The 17,426-nt window shown below is 35.8% G+C and overlaps 1 protein-coding gene across 1 annotated transcript in view; it reads left to right on the top strand.

The window, feature by feature from the left end:
* Positions 1–17,426, top strand: part of LOC125136636 (uncharacterized) — a 75,123-nt gene that overhangs the window by 53,492 nt on the left and 4,205 nt on the right. Inside the window, exon 7 of the mRNA XM_047797473.1 lies at positions 12,318–12,422. Coding sequence (XP_047653429.1) covers positions 12,318–12,422 — 105 coding nt within the window. The remainder of the gene's footprint in view (positions 1–12,317; positions 12,423–17,426) is intronic.

Raw genomic sequence — 17,426 nt, 5'->3', positions numbered from 1 at the left:
AGAGTTCCCTCCCTGGCACAGCAGAAACTAATCTGACTGGCATCCATGAGGATGGAAGTTTGATCCCTGGCTCTCTCAGTGTTAAGGATCCAGCATTACCATTAGCTACAGTGTAGGTCACAGATGCAGCAAGGAGCTGACGTTGCTGTGGCTGTGATGTAGGCCAGTGGCTACAGCTCTGGTTCAACCCCTAGCCCAGGAACCTCCATGTGCTGTGGGGATAGCCCTAAGAAGCAAAAAAAAAAAAAAAAAATTTTCCATTATGGTTTATCATAGGATAATGAATATAGTTCCCTGTGTAATATAGTAGGACCTTGTTGTTTATCCATTCTATGTATAATAGTTTGCATCTGCTAACCCCAAACTCCCACTTCATCCCTTCATCACCTCCCACCCCCTTGGCAATCACAAGTCTATTCTCTATGTCTGTGATTCTCTTTCTGTTTCATAGATAAGTTTGTTTGTTGTCATATTTTAGGTTATGCATATGTGATATCATGTGATATTTGTCTTTTTCTGACTTCACGTAGTATGAAAATCTCTAGGCCCATCCATTTTGCTGCAAATGGAATTACTTCAGTATTTTTTGTGTCTGAGTAATATTCCATTGTGTATATGTACCACATCTTTTTTTTTATCCATTCATCTGTCAATGGACATATAGATTGTTTCCGTTTCTTGGCTATTGTGAATAGTGCTGCAGTGAACATATGTGTGCATGTGACTTTTTGAAATAGTTTTCTTCAGATAGATACCCATGAGTGGGATTGCTGGATCTTTTTTTTTTTTTTTTTGGTTTTAGGGCTGCCCCTGCAGCGTATGGAGGTTCCCAGGCTAGGGGTCGAATCAGAGCTGTAGCCACTGGCCTACACCACAGCCACAAGAACATCAGATCCTTGCTCCATCTGTGACCTACACCATAGCTCATGGCAATGCTGGATTGTTAACCCATTGAGCAATGCCAGGGATTGAACCTGCATCCTCATGGATGCTAGTCAGATTCGTTCCTGCTGAGCCATGATGGGAACTCCTGGATTGCTGTATTTTATGGTTGTTCTATATTTAGTTTTTTTTTGAGGAACCTCCATGCTATTTTCCATAGTGGCTGCACCAACTTACATTCCCACCAACAGTGTAGGAGGGTTCCTTTTTCTCTGCACCTTCTCCAGCATTTGTTATGTGTAGATTTTTTTTTTAATGATAGCCATTCTGACTGGTGTGAGGTAGCACTTCATTTGTAATTCTGATTTGCATTTCTCTAATAATTAGTGTTGTTGAGCACCTTTTCATGTGCATGTTGACTATCTGTGTGTCTTCTTTGGAGAAATTTCTATTTAGGTCTTCTGCTCATTTTTCAATTGGGTCATTTGTTTTTTTGTTGTTGAGTTGTACGAGCCATTTGTATATTTTGCAGATTAATCCCTTGTCAGTTGCATCATTTGCAAATATTTTCTTTCATTTTGTAGGTTAAGACATGGAAGTGTTACAAAGCATGTGCACAACACAACAGAACTGCAAAATATGTTGAAGCAAAAACTGGTAGAACTGAAAGGAGGAAAAGGGCGTACAACAATTATAGTTGGAGACTTCAACACTCCTTTTTAAGATAGTTGGTAGGACACTTAGAAAATCAGCAAGGATATGGAAAAGTCAATTAACTCCATCAACAACAAGATCTACTTGAAATGTATATAAACTACACTCAATAAGAGCAGAATACACATTCTTTTCTAGTTACTGCATAACATATACCAAGATAGAAATTCAGAGTGAAATAAAACTAGAGATCAATAACAAAGATAACAGAAAAATCTTCAAACTGTTGGAATCTAAACAATACAGGTATAAATAGTACATGTGTTAAAGAGGGAGTCTCAAGGGATTTATAAAAATACATTGAAAATAAATTGGACTGAATTAAAATGAAAATATAACATACCAAATTTGTAGAACACAGATGATGCAGTGCTAGGAGGGAAATTTATAGCACTAAATTAAATGCTTACAATAGAAAAGAGAAAGTATCAAATCGGTAACTTAAGCTCCCACCTCAAAAACCCAGAAAAAGAACAAAATAAACCCAAAGCAAAGAGTAGGAAGGAATAATGAGCAGAAATCAATGAATTTGAAAACATAAAAAATAGAGAAAAATCAATGGAGCAAAGAGGTAGTCCTTAGAAAAAAATTGATTTCTAGCAAGACTGACAAGGAAAAAACAGAAAAGACATAAATTATCAGTATTAGAAATGAGACAGGTGATAGCACTGCAGATCCTGGACATCAAAAGAATAATAAGGGAGTATTATAAACAACTCTAGACACATGAATTTGATATCTTAGACCAAAATGAAACAGTTCCTCCAAAAATGCAAACTATCACAATGCACTCTGTACAAAATACATAACTTAAGTAGCTCTATAATGTTAAGGAAATTGAATGCTTAATTTAAAAAACTCCTTTATCAGACCTATGAAAGATAGTTTGGCAGTTAAAAAACCAAAATAAACATGCAGCTACTATTAAATGTTGCAGAATGGATTCATATGGCTATAAGTCTTCAGAGTATTATGCTGGAAAAAACCAATTCCAAAAAAATGTTGAAGGATTTTATTATATAACATCCATGAAATCACAGAATTAGAGGACTGGTTTCCAGGGTTTTAGGATGGGGTGTGTGTGAGAATGAGTGGAGTGTGTCTATAAAGGACAACATAAGGGATTAGTTGTGGAGATGGATATGTTCTGTATCTTGATGGCCAACAAACACATGAAAAAATGCTCAACATCGCTGGTTGTAAGAGAAATGCAAATCAAAACTACCATGAGATATCACCTCACACCAGTCAGAATGACCATCATTAATAAATCCACAAATAACAAGTGCTGGAGGGGCTGTGGAGAAAAGGGAACCCTCCTACACTGTTGGTGGGAATGTAAACTGGTACAGCCACTATGGAGAACAGTTTGGAGATACCTTAGAAATCTATACATAGAACTTCCATATGACCCCGCAATCCCACTCTTGGGCATCTATCCGGACAAAACTCTACTTAAAAGAGACACGTGCACCCGCATGTTCATTGCAGCACTATTCACAATAGCCAGGACATGGAAACAACCCAAATGTCCATTGACAGATGATTGCATTCGGAAGAAGTGGTATATATACACAATGGAATACTACTCAGCCATAAAAAAGAATGCCATCATGCCATTTTCAGCAACATGGATGGAACTAGAGAATCTCATACTGAGTGAAATGAGTCAGAAAGAGAAAGACAAATACCATATGATATCACTTATAACTGGAATCTAATATCCAGCACAAATGAACATCTCCTCAGAAAAGAAAATCATGGACTTGGAAAATAGGCTTGTGGCTGCCTGATGGGAGAGGGAGGGAGTGTGAGGGATGGGGAGCTTGGGTTTATCAGACACAACTTAGAATAGATTTACAAGGAGATCCTGCTGAATAGCATTGAGAACTTTGTCTAGATACTCATGTTGCAACAGAACAAAGGGTGGGGGAAAAAATGTAATTGTAATGTATACATGTAAGGATAACCTGACCCCCTTGCTGTACAGTGGGGAAAAAAAAAAAAAAGAAATGTTCTGTATCTTAACTTTATCAGCATCAACATTTTGTTTGTTTGTGATATTATAGTTTTGCAAGATGTTACCTTTTTTTTTTTTGCTTTTTGGGGCTGCACCTTCAGCATATGGAGGTTCCCATGCTAGGGGTCAATTGGAGCTACAGCCGCCAGCCTACATCACAGCTATAGCAACGTGGGATCCGAGCCACATCTGTGACCTATACCACAGCTCATGGCAATGCCAGATCCTTAACCCACTGAGTGAGGCCAGGCATCGAACCTGCAACCTCATGGTTCCTAGGCAGGTTCTTTTCCGCTGTGCCACAGTGGAAACTCCCAAGATGTTACCTTTGAGGTAAACTGGATAAAGGATAGGTGAGGTCTCTCTCTATTATTTATTAAAACAGCATATGAATCTATAATTATCTCAAAATAAAAAATTTAATAAAAAATTGTGGTCATTGGACAGTACCAAAAAAAGAAAGAGGGAAAAATTAAACTTAGTTAAAAAGAAAATGTATTAAATGATAATTTGTATAGCTAAATAGTTTGTGCAATTGAAATCTGAGACCATGTCAGTGACTTTTTCATACTTTATTACATGAAAATCTATTGCCTTATTTTGTATTTTGAATGGATCTTTTACCCATCCATGATTTTATAACATTTTGCATTGGTCATTTAGAAAATACTGTTCATCAAGTTATGTAGATCTTCAAATGTTGACACATTTCACTATATATACATAATATCAAAATTCTCAATTTTAATATTATCAGAAAAATATTTTAGCATTGGAACCTGGCAAGCTCATGGTGAGGGACACAAATTTTCCAAACGTCTAATTTTCGCTAAAAGCTTACTTTTTTTATTGGCAAAAATACTTTCAATTGTTTTATTTGTAATGACGGATTTGCTTCACTCATTTTCAAGAAAATATTTGCCACATACCCAGTCTGAATAACTATAGTTTAATATTTGTCCTCTCAAGTAAAAATGATGACTAGTTTAGTTCACAACTCAAACAATAGCACACATGGTTTTCCTCAAAACTAGCATTCTACTTCACTTTGGCCACAGAAACACTTTATGTGTACTTCTCATTTAGTTACATTGACTATTAAAAAGATATTCACTTAAATGTTAAGATTTAATAAAATCAACATTTTTTGGCCTCTTCAACATTTTTTGTTGCCTCTTCAACATTTTTTGTTGCATTTTTAAAGTGCTGCTGCCTTAATTCATGCTAAAGTGCCATCAGTTTTACTGACATGCTTTTATACCAACAGTGCAAATTTTAACATAGTGGAAAAGGCACATGACCTGTTTATATTTTTAGTGTGGAAAGGGCTTGAAAAGACCCTTGAAAGGTCTCAAGGCTCTCCAAAGCTCAGACCATGTTTTGGAAATAATTGTTTACCCTTATAATTTGTTTATATTAAGCTTAATTTAGCCCTGAAACTAATTTGCATGTTTATCTCCCTTAGTGAACAGAATATTCTCATGTTGGGTCTTCAGTATGAACATAGTTGTTGTACTGGGTTGTAATATACATAGTAATTCTAGGGGCTGTGCAGGTGCTATTATACTAAATTAACCTACCTTGCTTTATTTTAGGAATTCAGTTTGCTGTGTAATCTCTACCCTCCTGTCAAATTCTAGCATCCACCAACCTGGCTGTTTCTATTTTTCTGGTTTCCTCTTAAAAAGTTCTGAGCATTGTTGGGGAAACCAGTTTACCATAATGAGTATTTCTTTGCTAGTTTAATTTGACAGATTCTTTCCTGAAAGTGTATCTGTGCTTTTGCTTGAGAGCAAAACAGTGTTGTTTAGTGATAGATTTTCCTCTCTTCCCAATTAGAGGCTTATATTTTGCTTTCTTCTAGGGGGATGATTTTATTCTGGATGCTTATTAAACTACTGGACATCTATCCAGTACAAGGGAAGATTTACCAGATTGTATGTGACCTCTCATTTGAATATCTGAAATCTTAATTTCTAGGTGATCTTTGGAAGAAGAGTTGTCAGCTGATTTTGGAAGATTTTACTCATCTTTTAGCAAGGAATTCCTGGCGCTAGGTCTATATAGCATAAAATGATATATTGTGTCCATCAAGACAGAGGATGAGTGAGATGGAAGCAGTTTTGAATTTCTATGGTGGACAAATTAACCTGGCAACTGCAAAATCTGCCTGTCTCTAAATAAATACCCTGTTGGTAGAGAGGAAACCTGTGATCATGGAATAGCTGACTAGAAATAAAAATGCTGAAGACTCAATGGAAGCTTATAATTGTGAATCTTTATTTACTGTGTTTGGGTCTTTGGATATTGCTCTAAAGAGTCTGTGTAACACCCAGGCTCCAGGAGATGTCACCGTTAAGGTTTCTTAGTTAATGCCAGAGTAATGCTTGCAAGTTAATGCTTTAAAACCATTTGAAGGAGTTCCCGTTGGGGTGCAGTGGGTTAAGAATCTGACTAGTATACATGAGGATGTGGGTTTGATCCCTGGCCTTGCTCAATGGGTTAAGGATCTGGCGTTGCTGTGAGCTGTGATGTAGGTTGCAAATGGGGCTTGGATCTGATGTTGCTGTAACTGTGGCATAGGCTGGCAGTTGCAGCTCCAATTTGACCCCTAGCCCAGGAACTTCCACATGCCTTGGGTGCAGCCCTAAAAAAATTAAAATTAAAATAAAAAAATAAAATCATTTGATTTCATTTTTTATCTAGTGCAAGACAAATCTTGGTCCAATTAAATATTCAAAACCAATGAAAGTTAAGGAAAACGTAATTACCAATAATACCATGGGTTCTGGAAGTTCCCATTGTAGCTTAGCGATACTGAGCCTAAGTATCCATGAGGATGCGGGTTCAATCCCTGGCCTCACTTAGTGGGTTAAGGGATCCACCATTGCCGTGAGCTGTGATGTACGTCACAGATGTGGCTCGGATCCCCAGTTGCTGTGGCTGTGGTGTAGGCTGGCAGCTGTAGCTCCGATTTGACTCCTAGCTTGGGAACTTCTAAATGCCTCAAGTGTGGCCCTAAAAAGCAAGCAAGCAAACAAACAAACAAAACAAACCTGTGGTTCAAACAGCTATTTTAAAAAATCTTGCAGTATTTTCTTTAAATCTTGTCATGAATGTCTGTTTAATCTTTTACTTCCAACTATTTAAGTTTTTTATTGTTTGCTTTGTTTTTTTTTAATTGATAGTAAACTATTTTTTTTAAGGATAGTTTTAGACTTCCAGAAAAATTACAAAGACAGTATGGGAGTTTCCTATATATCACATACTCTGTTTCCCCTATTATTGATATTATTGATAATAGTGGGTTAATAGTGGCCCCCAAAATATATATACAAGTCCTAACTGATGGTACCTGTGAATGTGACTTTATTTGGAAATAGGGCCTGCCTATGCAGATGTAATTAAGAATCTTGGAATGAGATCATTTTGGATTTAGGGTAGGCCCTAAATCCAATGACTGATGTCCTTTTTTTTCTTTTTTTTGGCTGCCACCTGCAGCATGTGGAAGGTCCCAGGCCAGAGATCCAAACTGTACCATAGCAGGGACCTGAGCTGCTGCAGTGACAACACCAGCACCAGATACTTAAATCGCTGAGCTATAGGTGGACTCTTTTTTGGGAGGTGGGGACCATAACTGATGTCCTTGGCGGAGAAGAATGCCTGCAAACACACAGACACAGAGGGAAGAATACCATGAAATAATGGAGGCCAATTGGAATGATGTAGCTGCAAGCCAAGGAATGCCAAGGGTTGTTGGAAACCACTGGAAGCTAGGATGAGGCAAGGAAGAATTTCCTGTAGTCTTCAGAGGGAGCATGGCCCTCCCGAAACCTTGATTTTGGACTTCTTGTTTCTAGAACTCTGAGAGAATAAATTTCGATTGGTATAAGCCACTCAATGGTAATTTGATACAGTAGCCCTAAGAAACTACCAATACATCTTAGAGCAATTTATACATTATTATTAAGCATAGGTCAATACTTCATCCAGATTTCCTTCATTTTATCTTTTTCTTATTTTTATGGTTTTTATTTTTCCATTACAGTTGATTTACAGTGTTCTATCAGTTTCCACTGTACAGCAAAGTGACCCAGTCATACATATATACATGCATTCTTTTTCTCACATTATCCTCCATCATGCTCCATCACAAGTGACTAGATATAGTTCCCTGTGCTATACAGCAGGATCTCATTGCTTATCTACTGTAAATGCAATAGTTTGCATCTCTTAACTCCAGACTCCCAGTTCTTCCCACTCCCTCCCCCTCTCCCTTGGCAACCACAAGTCGGTTCTCTAAATCCATGAGTTTCTTTTCTGTGAAAAGTTTCATTTGTGCCATATATTAGATTCCAGATATAAGTGATATCATGTGGTTTTTTTCTTTCTCTTTCTGACTTACTTCATTTAGTATGAGAGTCTCTAGTTCCATCCACATTGCTACAAATGGCTTATTTTGTTTTTTTTTATGGCTGAGTAATATTCCACAACATCTTCTTAATCCATTCATCTGTTGATGGACCTTTACATTGTTTCCATGTCTTGGCTATTGTCAGTAGTGCTGCAGTGAACATATGGGTGCATGTATCTTTTCAAAGAAAGTTTTGTCCTGATATATGTCCAAGAGTTGGATTGCTGGATCATATGGTAGTTCTATATTTAGTTTTCTGAGGTACCTCCATCCTGTTTTCCACAGTGGTTGTACCAATTTACATTCCCACCAATAGTGCAGGAAGTTTCCCTTTTCTCCACACCCTCTCCAGCATTTGCTATTTGTTAACTTGTTAATGATGGCCATTCTGACTGGTGTGAGCTGGTACCTCAATGTAGTTTTGACTTGCATTTCTCTGATAATCAGTGATGTTGAGCATGTTTTCATGTGCTTGTTGGTCATCTGTACATCTTCTTTGGAGAAGTGTCTATTCAGGTCTTCTGCCCATTTTTCAATTTTTTTTTTTTTTGCTGTTGAGTTGTATAATTTGTTTGTATATTTTAGAGATTAAGCCCTTGTCAGTTGCATCATTTGAAACTATTTTCTCCCATTCTGTAAGTTGTCTTTTAGTTTTTTTTTAATGGTTTCCTTTTCTGTGCAAAAGCTTGTCAGTTTGATTAAGTTTATTTTTGCTTTTTTTTTTCTGTTGCCTTGGGAAACTGACATAAGAAAACATTTGTACAGTTAATGTCAGAGAATGTTTTGCCTATGTTCCTTATAGGAGTTTGATGATATCTTGTCTTACGTTTAAGTCTTTAAGCCATTTTGAGTTTGTTTTTGTGCATGGTGTGAGTGTGTGTTCCAGTTTCATTGATTTACGTGTGGCTGTCCGTTTTCCCAATACCACTTGCTAAAGAGGCTGTCTTTTTCCCATTTTATATTCTTGCATCCTTTGTTGGAGATTAATTGACTGTAGGTGTCTGGGTTTATTTCTGGTTTCTCTATGCTGTTCCATTGGTCTGTATGTCTGTTTTGGTACCAGTACCACACTGTCTTGATGACTGTGGCTTTGTAATATTGCCTGAAGTCTGGGAGAGTTATGCTGCCTGCTTGATTTTTGTTTCTCAGGATTGCTTTGGCAATTCTGGGTCTTTTATGGTTCCATATAAGTTTTTAGATTGGTTGTCCTTGGTTTTAATGTAACGTCCACTTTCTGTTCCAGATCCCATCCAGAATACCATATTACATCTAGTTGGCATGTTTCCTTAGGCTTGTCTTGGCTGTGACAGTTTCTGAGACTTTCCTTGTTTTTGATGACCTTGACATGTTGGGGGAGTACTGGTCAGATATCTTGTAGATTGTCCTCCAGTTGAGTTTGATTTTTTTTTTGATTGTGTTATATGATTTTGAGAGGAAGACCACTTAGGTAAAGTGCCATTTTTATCACATTATATAGAGAATACATACTATCAACATTACTTATCACTGTTGATGTTAACCCTAATTGTCTGGCTGAGGTGGTGCCTGCCAGGTTTCTTCATCTTGAAGTTTCTCTTTTTGCCCCCTTTCTATTCTGTACTCTCTGGGAAGAAGTCACTATATGCAGCCTACACTTAAGGAATGAGGAGCTGTGCTCTGCCTCCTTCAGGGCAGAGTGTCTGTGAAATTAATTTGAATTCATCTGTGCAGGACATTTGTCCTTCTATTTATTTTTTCAATAATTTACTTATATCAGTATGACTTAACAGATATTTTATTTTTATTTTAATGTTTTTTTTTGTCTTTTTGCCTTTTCCAGGGCCGCACCCGTGGCATATGGAGGTTCCCAGGCTAGGGGGCTAATCGAAGCTGTAGCCGCTGGCCTACACCACAGCCACAGCAACATGGGATCCAAGTTGCGTCTGTGACCTACACCATAGCTCACGGCAACGCCAGATCCTTAACCCACTGAGTGAGGCCAGGGATTGAACCTGCAACCTCATGGTTCCTAGACGGATTCGTTAACCACTGAGCCACGATGGGAACTCCAACAGATGTTTATTTTAAACTTAGAGTTACACTCCAACACTACTTTATGATTATTATTATTTTCCTAAAATTGTTTGAGCTTTGTTCATTGAGAGCTCATTCAGTTGTCTCCTTGGACCCTATGACAGACCCCATCATTGTGGAATTTTTAAAAAAATTTTATAGTCATATCCATAGCACATGGAAGATCCTGGGACAGAGATCGAATCTAAGCTACAGCTGTGACCTATGCCACAGCTGCAGCAATGCCAGGTCCTTAACCCACTGTGCCATAGCAGGCACTCCTGGAATTTTTTTTAAAACACTAATTACTGGCAGTACAGATGCCCCTGCCTCATCTTGTGTATTTCCTGCCCCAGTCCATAGAATCAGCCATTTCTATAGGAAGCCCCAGTTCCCTTTATTGGGAAATGTAATTATAATATCTTTAAACTTCCACTCTAATAGTGAGCGACAAGCCTGGCTCCCACCATCCTATATCCATTCACATAATTGTTCAATCCCAGTATAGAAGTTTCAGAATTATTAACCCATATTCCCGTGACAACTTTATCGATTAAAGTATAGTGCTACATACAGTTTCTTTCGCCTTATGTATTCCACTCATTTCCGAAGTAACTGAGGTCAGCAGATTTTTTTTCACCCCCGTTATTGAGCTTTTTTCACATATTTATAAAACAGTTAGATTCTTTTGTTACATTCTACATTCTATCTTGGGATTCCTCTTGACCTCCTCAATGATTTTTTTAAAAATTTATATACATCGAGGCTCACTCTGTGTTGTAAAGTTCAATGCTTTTGACAAATGAATAATGTCATATATCCACAATTCTATTATCATGCAGGATAGTTTTATCTCCCTAAAAATTCCTTTATGCATGATTAATTTTTATATGGAAAAACCTTCAAAGAAACAAATACATACAGAAACCAAACTAACAAGCACATGAGTACATGTTATTAAGAATTTGTAATTAGGGAGTTCCTATCGTGGTTCAGTGGGTTAAGAACCTGATTAGTCTCTGTGAAGATGTGAGTTCCATCCCTGGTCTCACTCAGCGGGTTAAGGATCTGGTGTTGCCACAAGCTGCATGCAGTAAAGCTCACAGATTCAGCGCAGATCTGTTGTTGCCATGGCTGTGGCATAGGCTGCAGCTGCATTTTTGATTTGACCACTAGCCCCAGAATGTCCATATGCCATAGGTGCAGCTGTGACGGAGGCTAGGGCTAGGGGCTAGGGGTCAAATTGGAGCTGTACCTGCCGGCCTACGCCACAGCCACAGCAATGTGGAATCCAAGCTGTGTCTGTGACCAACACCACAGCTCACGGCAACCCGGATCCTTAACCCACTGAGTGAGGCCAGGGATTGAATCTGTGTCATCATAGTTACTAGTCAAATTCGTTTCCTCTGAGAAATGATGGGAACTCAAAAAAAAAAAAAAAGAATTTGCAAGTAACATTTTGTCATACTTGTTTTACATTTTTTTTTAAAGACATTTTAAAAACAATTAAATCGAGTCCTCTTGTGCCTTTTCCTAATTCTGTTTCTCTTCCCTTTTACCCAAGGGCAGTTACTGTTACAGTCTTGGTATTTCCAGTCCATGATTTTATACTTAATTGGATGTTTTTGTGACCCTAAACAATAAATACTCCAGTTCTGTGTGTACTAGGTACATGTTTATAAATGAGATGATTTTGTATGTACCTAAAACTGACTTATTTTACTGTTAATACTGTGCTGCCAAAATTCATTAATGGTTTGTGATTTTTTTTGCATGAATGGCTTTATAGTGTTTAGTCATAGGAATAAACCACATTTTATTCATCTGTTTCTCTATTAATTGACATTTAGATTGGGTTTTGTTTTTTGCTGTTTCACATCCTGTATGAACATCCTTGTACATATTCATGCATATGTGGAAAAATTTCCTTAGACTATGTGGCTGGAATTGAAATTGTTGGGTCATGTGGCATATACATTTTCTGTTTTATTAGAAATGATTAGTTTGCCTCTGGTGTGGTCCTACTAACTTCCCACATCCCTGGCATAACTGGGAATTGCTGACTTTATGTTTTTGCCGATCTGATAGATATAAGTTGTCTTTTCCAGACTTGCAGAGACTGTGAACCAATCACCTAATTTTCTCAGCAACTAGAACTAATTTGGACAGGAGCTTGGGTTTTTACCCTAGGGACCATTTGTTAGTTTCTAATAACCTTTTATGTTATTTTCAAAGGTGTCTGCTTACCCAGGATTTACAAAGTTGTTTTGGAATCTGACTTCACCCAAATTTTCTGCTCCAGTATCTGTCATAAAAGAAATCGTATACCCCAAATATGAGGTAAAATACTGAATGACTTTTCTCTATTGCTGTTTAATAATTAAACTGTATGGTTGATTATGACATTAAATTTTACTAGTTATATAAATCGTGTGTAAAGATTGCCATAATTGAATGATTAGATGGCACTATAGAAATTATATATATAATAAATAATCATATGTGTGTATTATGTGTGTGTACATATATATGTACATATGTATTTATAAGCCCATAACTATGTGTATACTTATATACATATTATACTTGCATTTCTAAAAAATGTTGTACTTATCCATGTTACTTTAGCAAGGTCAAGAATATTCTGTTTTCTTTCTGAAAGAATATTTTATTTGACAAGATATAAAGCTTCTTGGGTTGTTTTGAAGGTCTTTATGATATTTTCATTTGCTTTTAAAAGTGCATTTTTAGTTAATATTTTAAAAGTTTAAATTACCCAATACATTTATTAATCTGTTTTCTTCCCTTAAAATGTTTGCTTGCTCTTATTTTGTTATACTGCTTATTTTAAATATTAGAAATATCAAGGGAAGAAAACCAAAATCCACCTAATGTTTTTCTCCCTCAAGATAATTACAGCCCACAATTTGGTCCATTTTCTTTCATTCTTAAAATTCACTGTTTATGAACATTTGAGCTATTTGGGAAGGTAATTTTTTGACAATTAAACCTTTTTATTTTTTAGTTTTTGTTATTCATGTTTAATATTTTTTCTTGAGTCAATTAGTAATATATATTCATCCAGAAAGCTATCTGGTCAATTGGAATTTATAAGTTTATGTGCACAGTTTTGTATGTGTTCTCCCTTTAGATTTTAATCTCCATTTCTAAAGTATCATTGTCTTCTTTCCCATTTCTAATGATACTTGGAGAATTTTTCCCCCTAGAATAAATTTTCTAGAAATTGGTATACTGTTATCTTTTCTCATTTGTTTTCAACTACAAATAACCTTAGTCTGTGTTTGTCAAATTACCATATTCGCACTAGTGTAAAACCACCCCTTTACTTTATTTAGCAAGGTTTGTTATGCATGATACCCTAGCTGTTAGATATCATGGCCACTCAGTCAGAAAAACAAATGATTTCAACCTTACATCTTAGGCTGAAAAACCTCTGGATTAGTTATAAATTCAGTTTTTGCCCTTTTGAATTTTTGCTACTTCTCTTTAAAAAAATTTTTTTGGTTATTGATTTCCTGCTTCTGCAGAAAGTTGACAGATCCATTTGAGCATTTTCTTAATTTCTTGTTAAAATTTAATTTCTTTACCTTTCTTCATTTTAAGTATTATAAGTACTTTAACCTTATTTCATAATTTTTATTTATGGTATGTTCACTTATTTTCTAAATGATTTCTGTTGTAGTTTTCATTATCTTTTTGATACATAATTTATGTGGGAAAGTGTTCTTTAATCTGTTGAAATTATTTTGTTTAAATTTTGTTAATTTTTATTAATATAAGAAAATATGTTTTTTAAAATAAGTTTCTTGGAATTTATTGATATTTGCTTTCGTTAAAACAATTTCAATTTTTAAAAATTGAAGTATAGCTAATTTACAATGTTGTGCTAGTTTCAGGCGTACAGCTAAGTGATTTTAGATTCTTTTCAATTATAGGTTATTACAAGCTATTGATACAGTTTCCTTGCCTCCTAATTTATCTCTTCCCTGCTCCCCTTCCCCCTCCCAGCCATCCCCTTTGGTAACCATAAGTTTGTTTCCTATATCAGTGAGTCTATTTCTGTCTTATAAATAAGTTCATTTGTATCTTTTTTTTAGATTCTACATGTAAGCAATATCATCTGATATTTGTCTTTGGCTTATTTCACTTAATATGATAATATTGATGTTTGCTTTATGAAGTACTAGATATCCTAATACTATCGACTAATTCAATACTGTTATACGTAGTGGCTTTCATATTGTGACCACGCTAAGAGGAGCACAGGCTTTGCAGTCAGGCTTGGAATTGAATCCCACTTGTTTCCTGGATACCCTTTTATTAGTATCTTAACTTCTTTTTCTCCCCCCAATTTTTAAAATTGAAATGTAGTTGATTTACCATGTTTCAGGTGTACAGCAAACACTTTCAGATTCTTTTCCATTATAGGTTATTACAAGATATTGAATATAATTCCCTATGCTATATAGTAGGTCCTTGTTGTTTACTTTATATATAGTAGTGTGTGTCTTTTAATCCCAAATCTCCAATTTATCCCTCCCCCACATTTCCCCTTTGGTAACCATAAATTTGTTTTCTTAAGTATCTTAACTTTGTTTTCATAAGTCTCTTAACTTCTTGAAGTCTCAGATGAGTGTTCTGAGGATTTAATGAGAGAATATAAGGTATATTGCCTGATGAATGGTAAGTGCTCAACTAATAGTAGATAAAGCTGTTATATTGTTTTATTGTTCCATTCTTCTGTGGCACATTTCTGTCTTGATCTAAAAAATACTATTTGGGATTTTCATTGAAGCTGTGTTTTGTTCACTTCTTCGTATGTTACTAATAGCTTTTACTTTATGTGATTAGAAGCAGTCTAATTTGGCAATATTTTATCTTTATTAATTTTGTCTCAACTTTGACTGAGCTACTTTGGGCTATTTAATGCTGGAATTCTACTGTAATATGTCTAGCCCTTCTTTTCCGTGTTGAGGAATATTTTCATTTTAATCATTCTTTGTTGTTTTTTCTTTTTATGGCTACACCTGTGGTATATGGAAGTTTCCAGGCTAGGGGTCGAATTGGAGTTGCAGCTGCAGGCCTACACCACAGCCACAGAAACACTGGATCCAAGGCATGTCTGTGACCTGTGCTGCAGCTTGCAGCATCGCTGGATCCTTAACCCACTGAGTGAGGCCAGGGATTGAACCCACATCCTTAGGGAGACAATGTTGGATCCTTAACCTGTTGAGCCACAATGGGAACTCCATTTTTTTTTAATTGTCTTTTGTCTTTTTAGGGCCGCACCTGCAGCATATGGAGGTTCCCAGGCTAGGGGTAGTAGAATTGGAGCTGTAGCTGCTGACCTACACACAGCTACAGCAATGCCAGATCTGAGCTGCATCTGTGACCTATATCACAGCTCATAGCAATGCCATATCCTTAACCCACTGAGTGAGGCCAGGGATTGAACCTACATCCTCATGGATGCTAGTCAGATTTGTTTTGGCTGAGCCAAGATGGGAACTCTTAATTTGGTCTTACCAATATTATTTTCTTTTGGATTTCTTTTCAAAATTTTATTTCTAGCATGTTTTAAACCATCATTATTTTCCTTAGAAATATCATTGTCTGTGCTGTTTTCAGAGTGTCAAGGCCTATTAAAATTACTTAAGAACTTGTGCAAGTAGTATGTGAATACTTTCTTATAGAAAAAATTCAAAGTTGAGTATGGCATAAAGAGCACTCCCCACCTTGAATGCTGTCCTCCTCATTTCTCTTCTCCCTTAAAGTAACCACTCAGACATTTTCTGGTACAAAAAGAGGGCTCAGGACAGTTTCGATGCACCAGAACTGGAATCAGACCATTGTTCCAAGTCTCTTGGATCCTTTGAATGGGTGGTTCCTTTGTTTTTGTTTTGATTTTGTTTTGGGTTTAGGTGAACCCATGGCAAGCTCCCAGGCCAGCGATAGAACCTGCACCACAGCAGTGACCCAAACCACTGTAGTGACAATGCCAGATCCTTAACTGCGAGGCCACCAGGGAACTCCTGGTTGGTTCCTTCGGATAGGAAATGGTATACAAAGATCTGTGTGCCTCATTTTTTTTAAAGCAAATTTTACCTGTTATATATATTATTATTACTGATTTTTTTGTTTTACCCTGCCATTTAATTTATATTTTTTGTAGGTACTGCCTTTTATTTTATATTCTTTTATTTCTTATCTTAAGTTTATCATATTTTGGTTATTCCTTTAAAAAAATTTCAGTGATCTGCATATAACATATTGTGATTCTTTTTTTGAGAGATATTTTACCTCCAGATAATGTTATTGCAAATATTTTCTTTTAGCACACTAATGATGTTCCACAATTTTCTGGTGTTTGTGATTGCTGTTGAAAAGTGAGTCTTGAGTGTGAATCCTTTGAAGAGAATTAATTCTGTGCATCCACCCTAACTTTTTACTTTTAAGTTTTTCTTTTTTTCCAATGTAATGTGTCTAATTGCAGATTTCTCTTTATTTATCATGCTTTGAAGTCATTGGGATTTTAAAGCCTGTGGTTTGCTATCTTTAATTAGATTTGGAAAATTTTCAGTCACTATTTCTTCAAATTTTGTCCCTATCCATTCTCATTTTCTGGGACTTTAATTACATGTATTAGCTACATTTTTTTTTCTGTCGATACTAGATCTATTTTATAATTCAGGTTTGTAAATTCTTTTTTTTGGTTATGTATCTCTGATATGTTTATTCTGATCTATTTTATAGTTAGGGTTTATAAATTCTTTTTTGGTTATGTATCTCTGAATTTTTAAATTTGGTCTTGTATTTTTCTTTTTAGAATTTGTATTTTTTCCTACAAATCTTTTATGTTCTGGTATTTTGTTTCTTTGTGTATGTGTCTGTTTTAAAATGTTCATCATTATACTTGAGATTATTTTTAGGAAATATTTGAAACCTAGAACAGGAGTTCTTTTTTTTAGAGGAATTTTTTTTTTCTTAGAAGCTGAGATCTTTACAAATCAGCATAAGTCTAACGTTGAGGCTTGAGTTCCTCTGACCATCTCTGTGATGGAGCCCAGGCTGAAAGTTTATGCAAATGTTGATTTACTTCCATTCACTCTTTTTTTTTTTAATTTAATTTAATTTAATTTTTTAATTTTTATTTTCCATTTATAATGATTTTTATTTTTTCCATTATGGCTGGTTTACAGTGTTCTGTCAATTTTCTACTGTAAAAGTAGGTGATCTAGTTACACATACATGTATACATTCTTTTTTTCTCACATTATCATGCTCCATCATAAGTGACTAGACATAGTTCCCAGTGCTGTACAG

Source organism: Phacochoerus africanus, chromosome 9 (assembly GCF_016906955.1).
Source record: "Phacochoerus africanus isolate WHEZ1 chromosome 9, ROS_Pafr_v1, whole genome shotgun sequence".
NCBI classification, from domain to species: domain Eukaryota; kingdom Metazoa; phylum Chordata; class Mammalia; order Artiodactyla; family Suidae; genus Phacochoerus; species Phacochoerus africanus.
The sequence above is the reverse complement of the archived record's forward strand: the minus strand, read 5'-3'. Positions and strand labels throughout refer to the sequence as shown.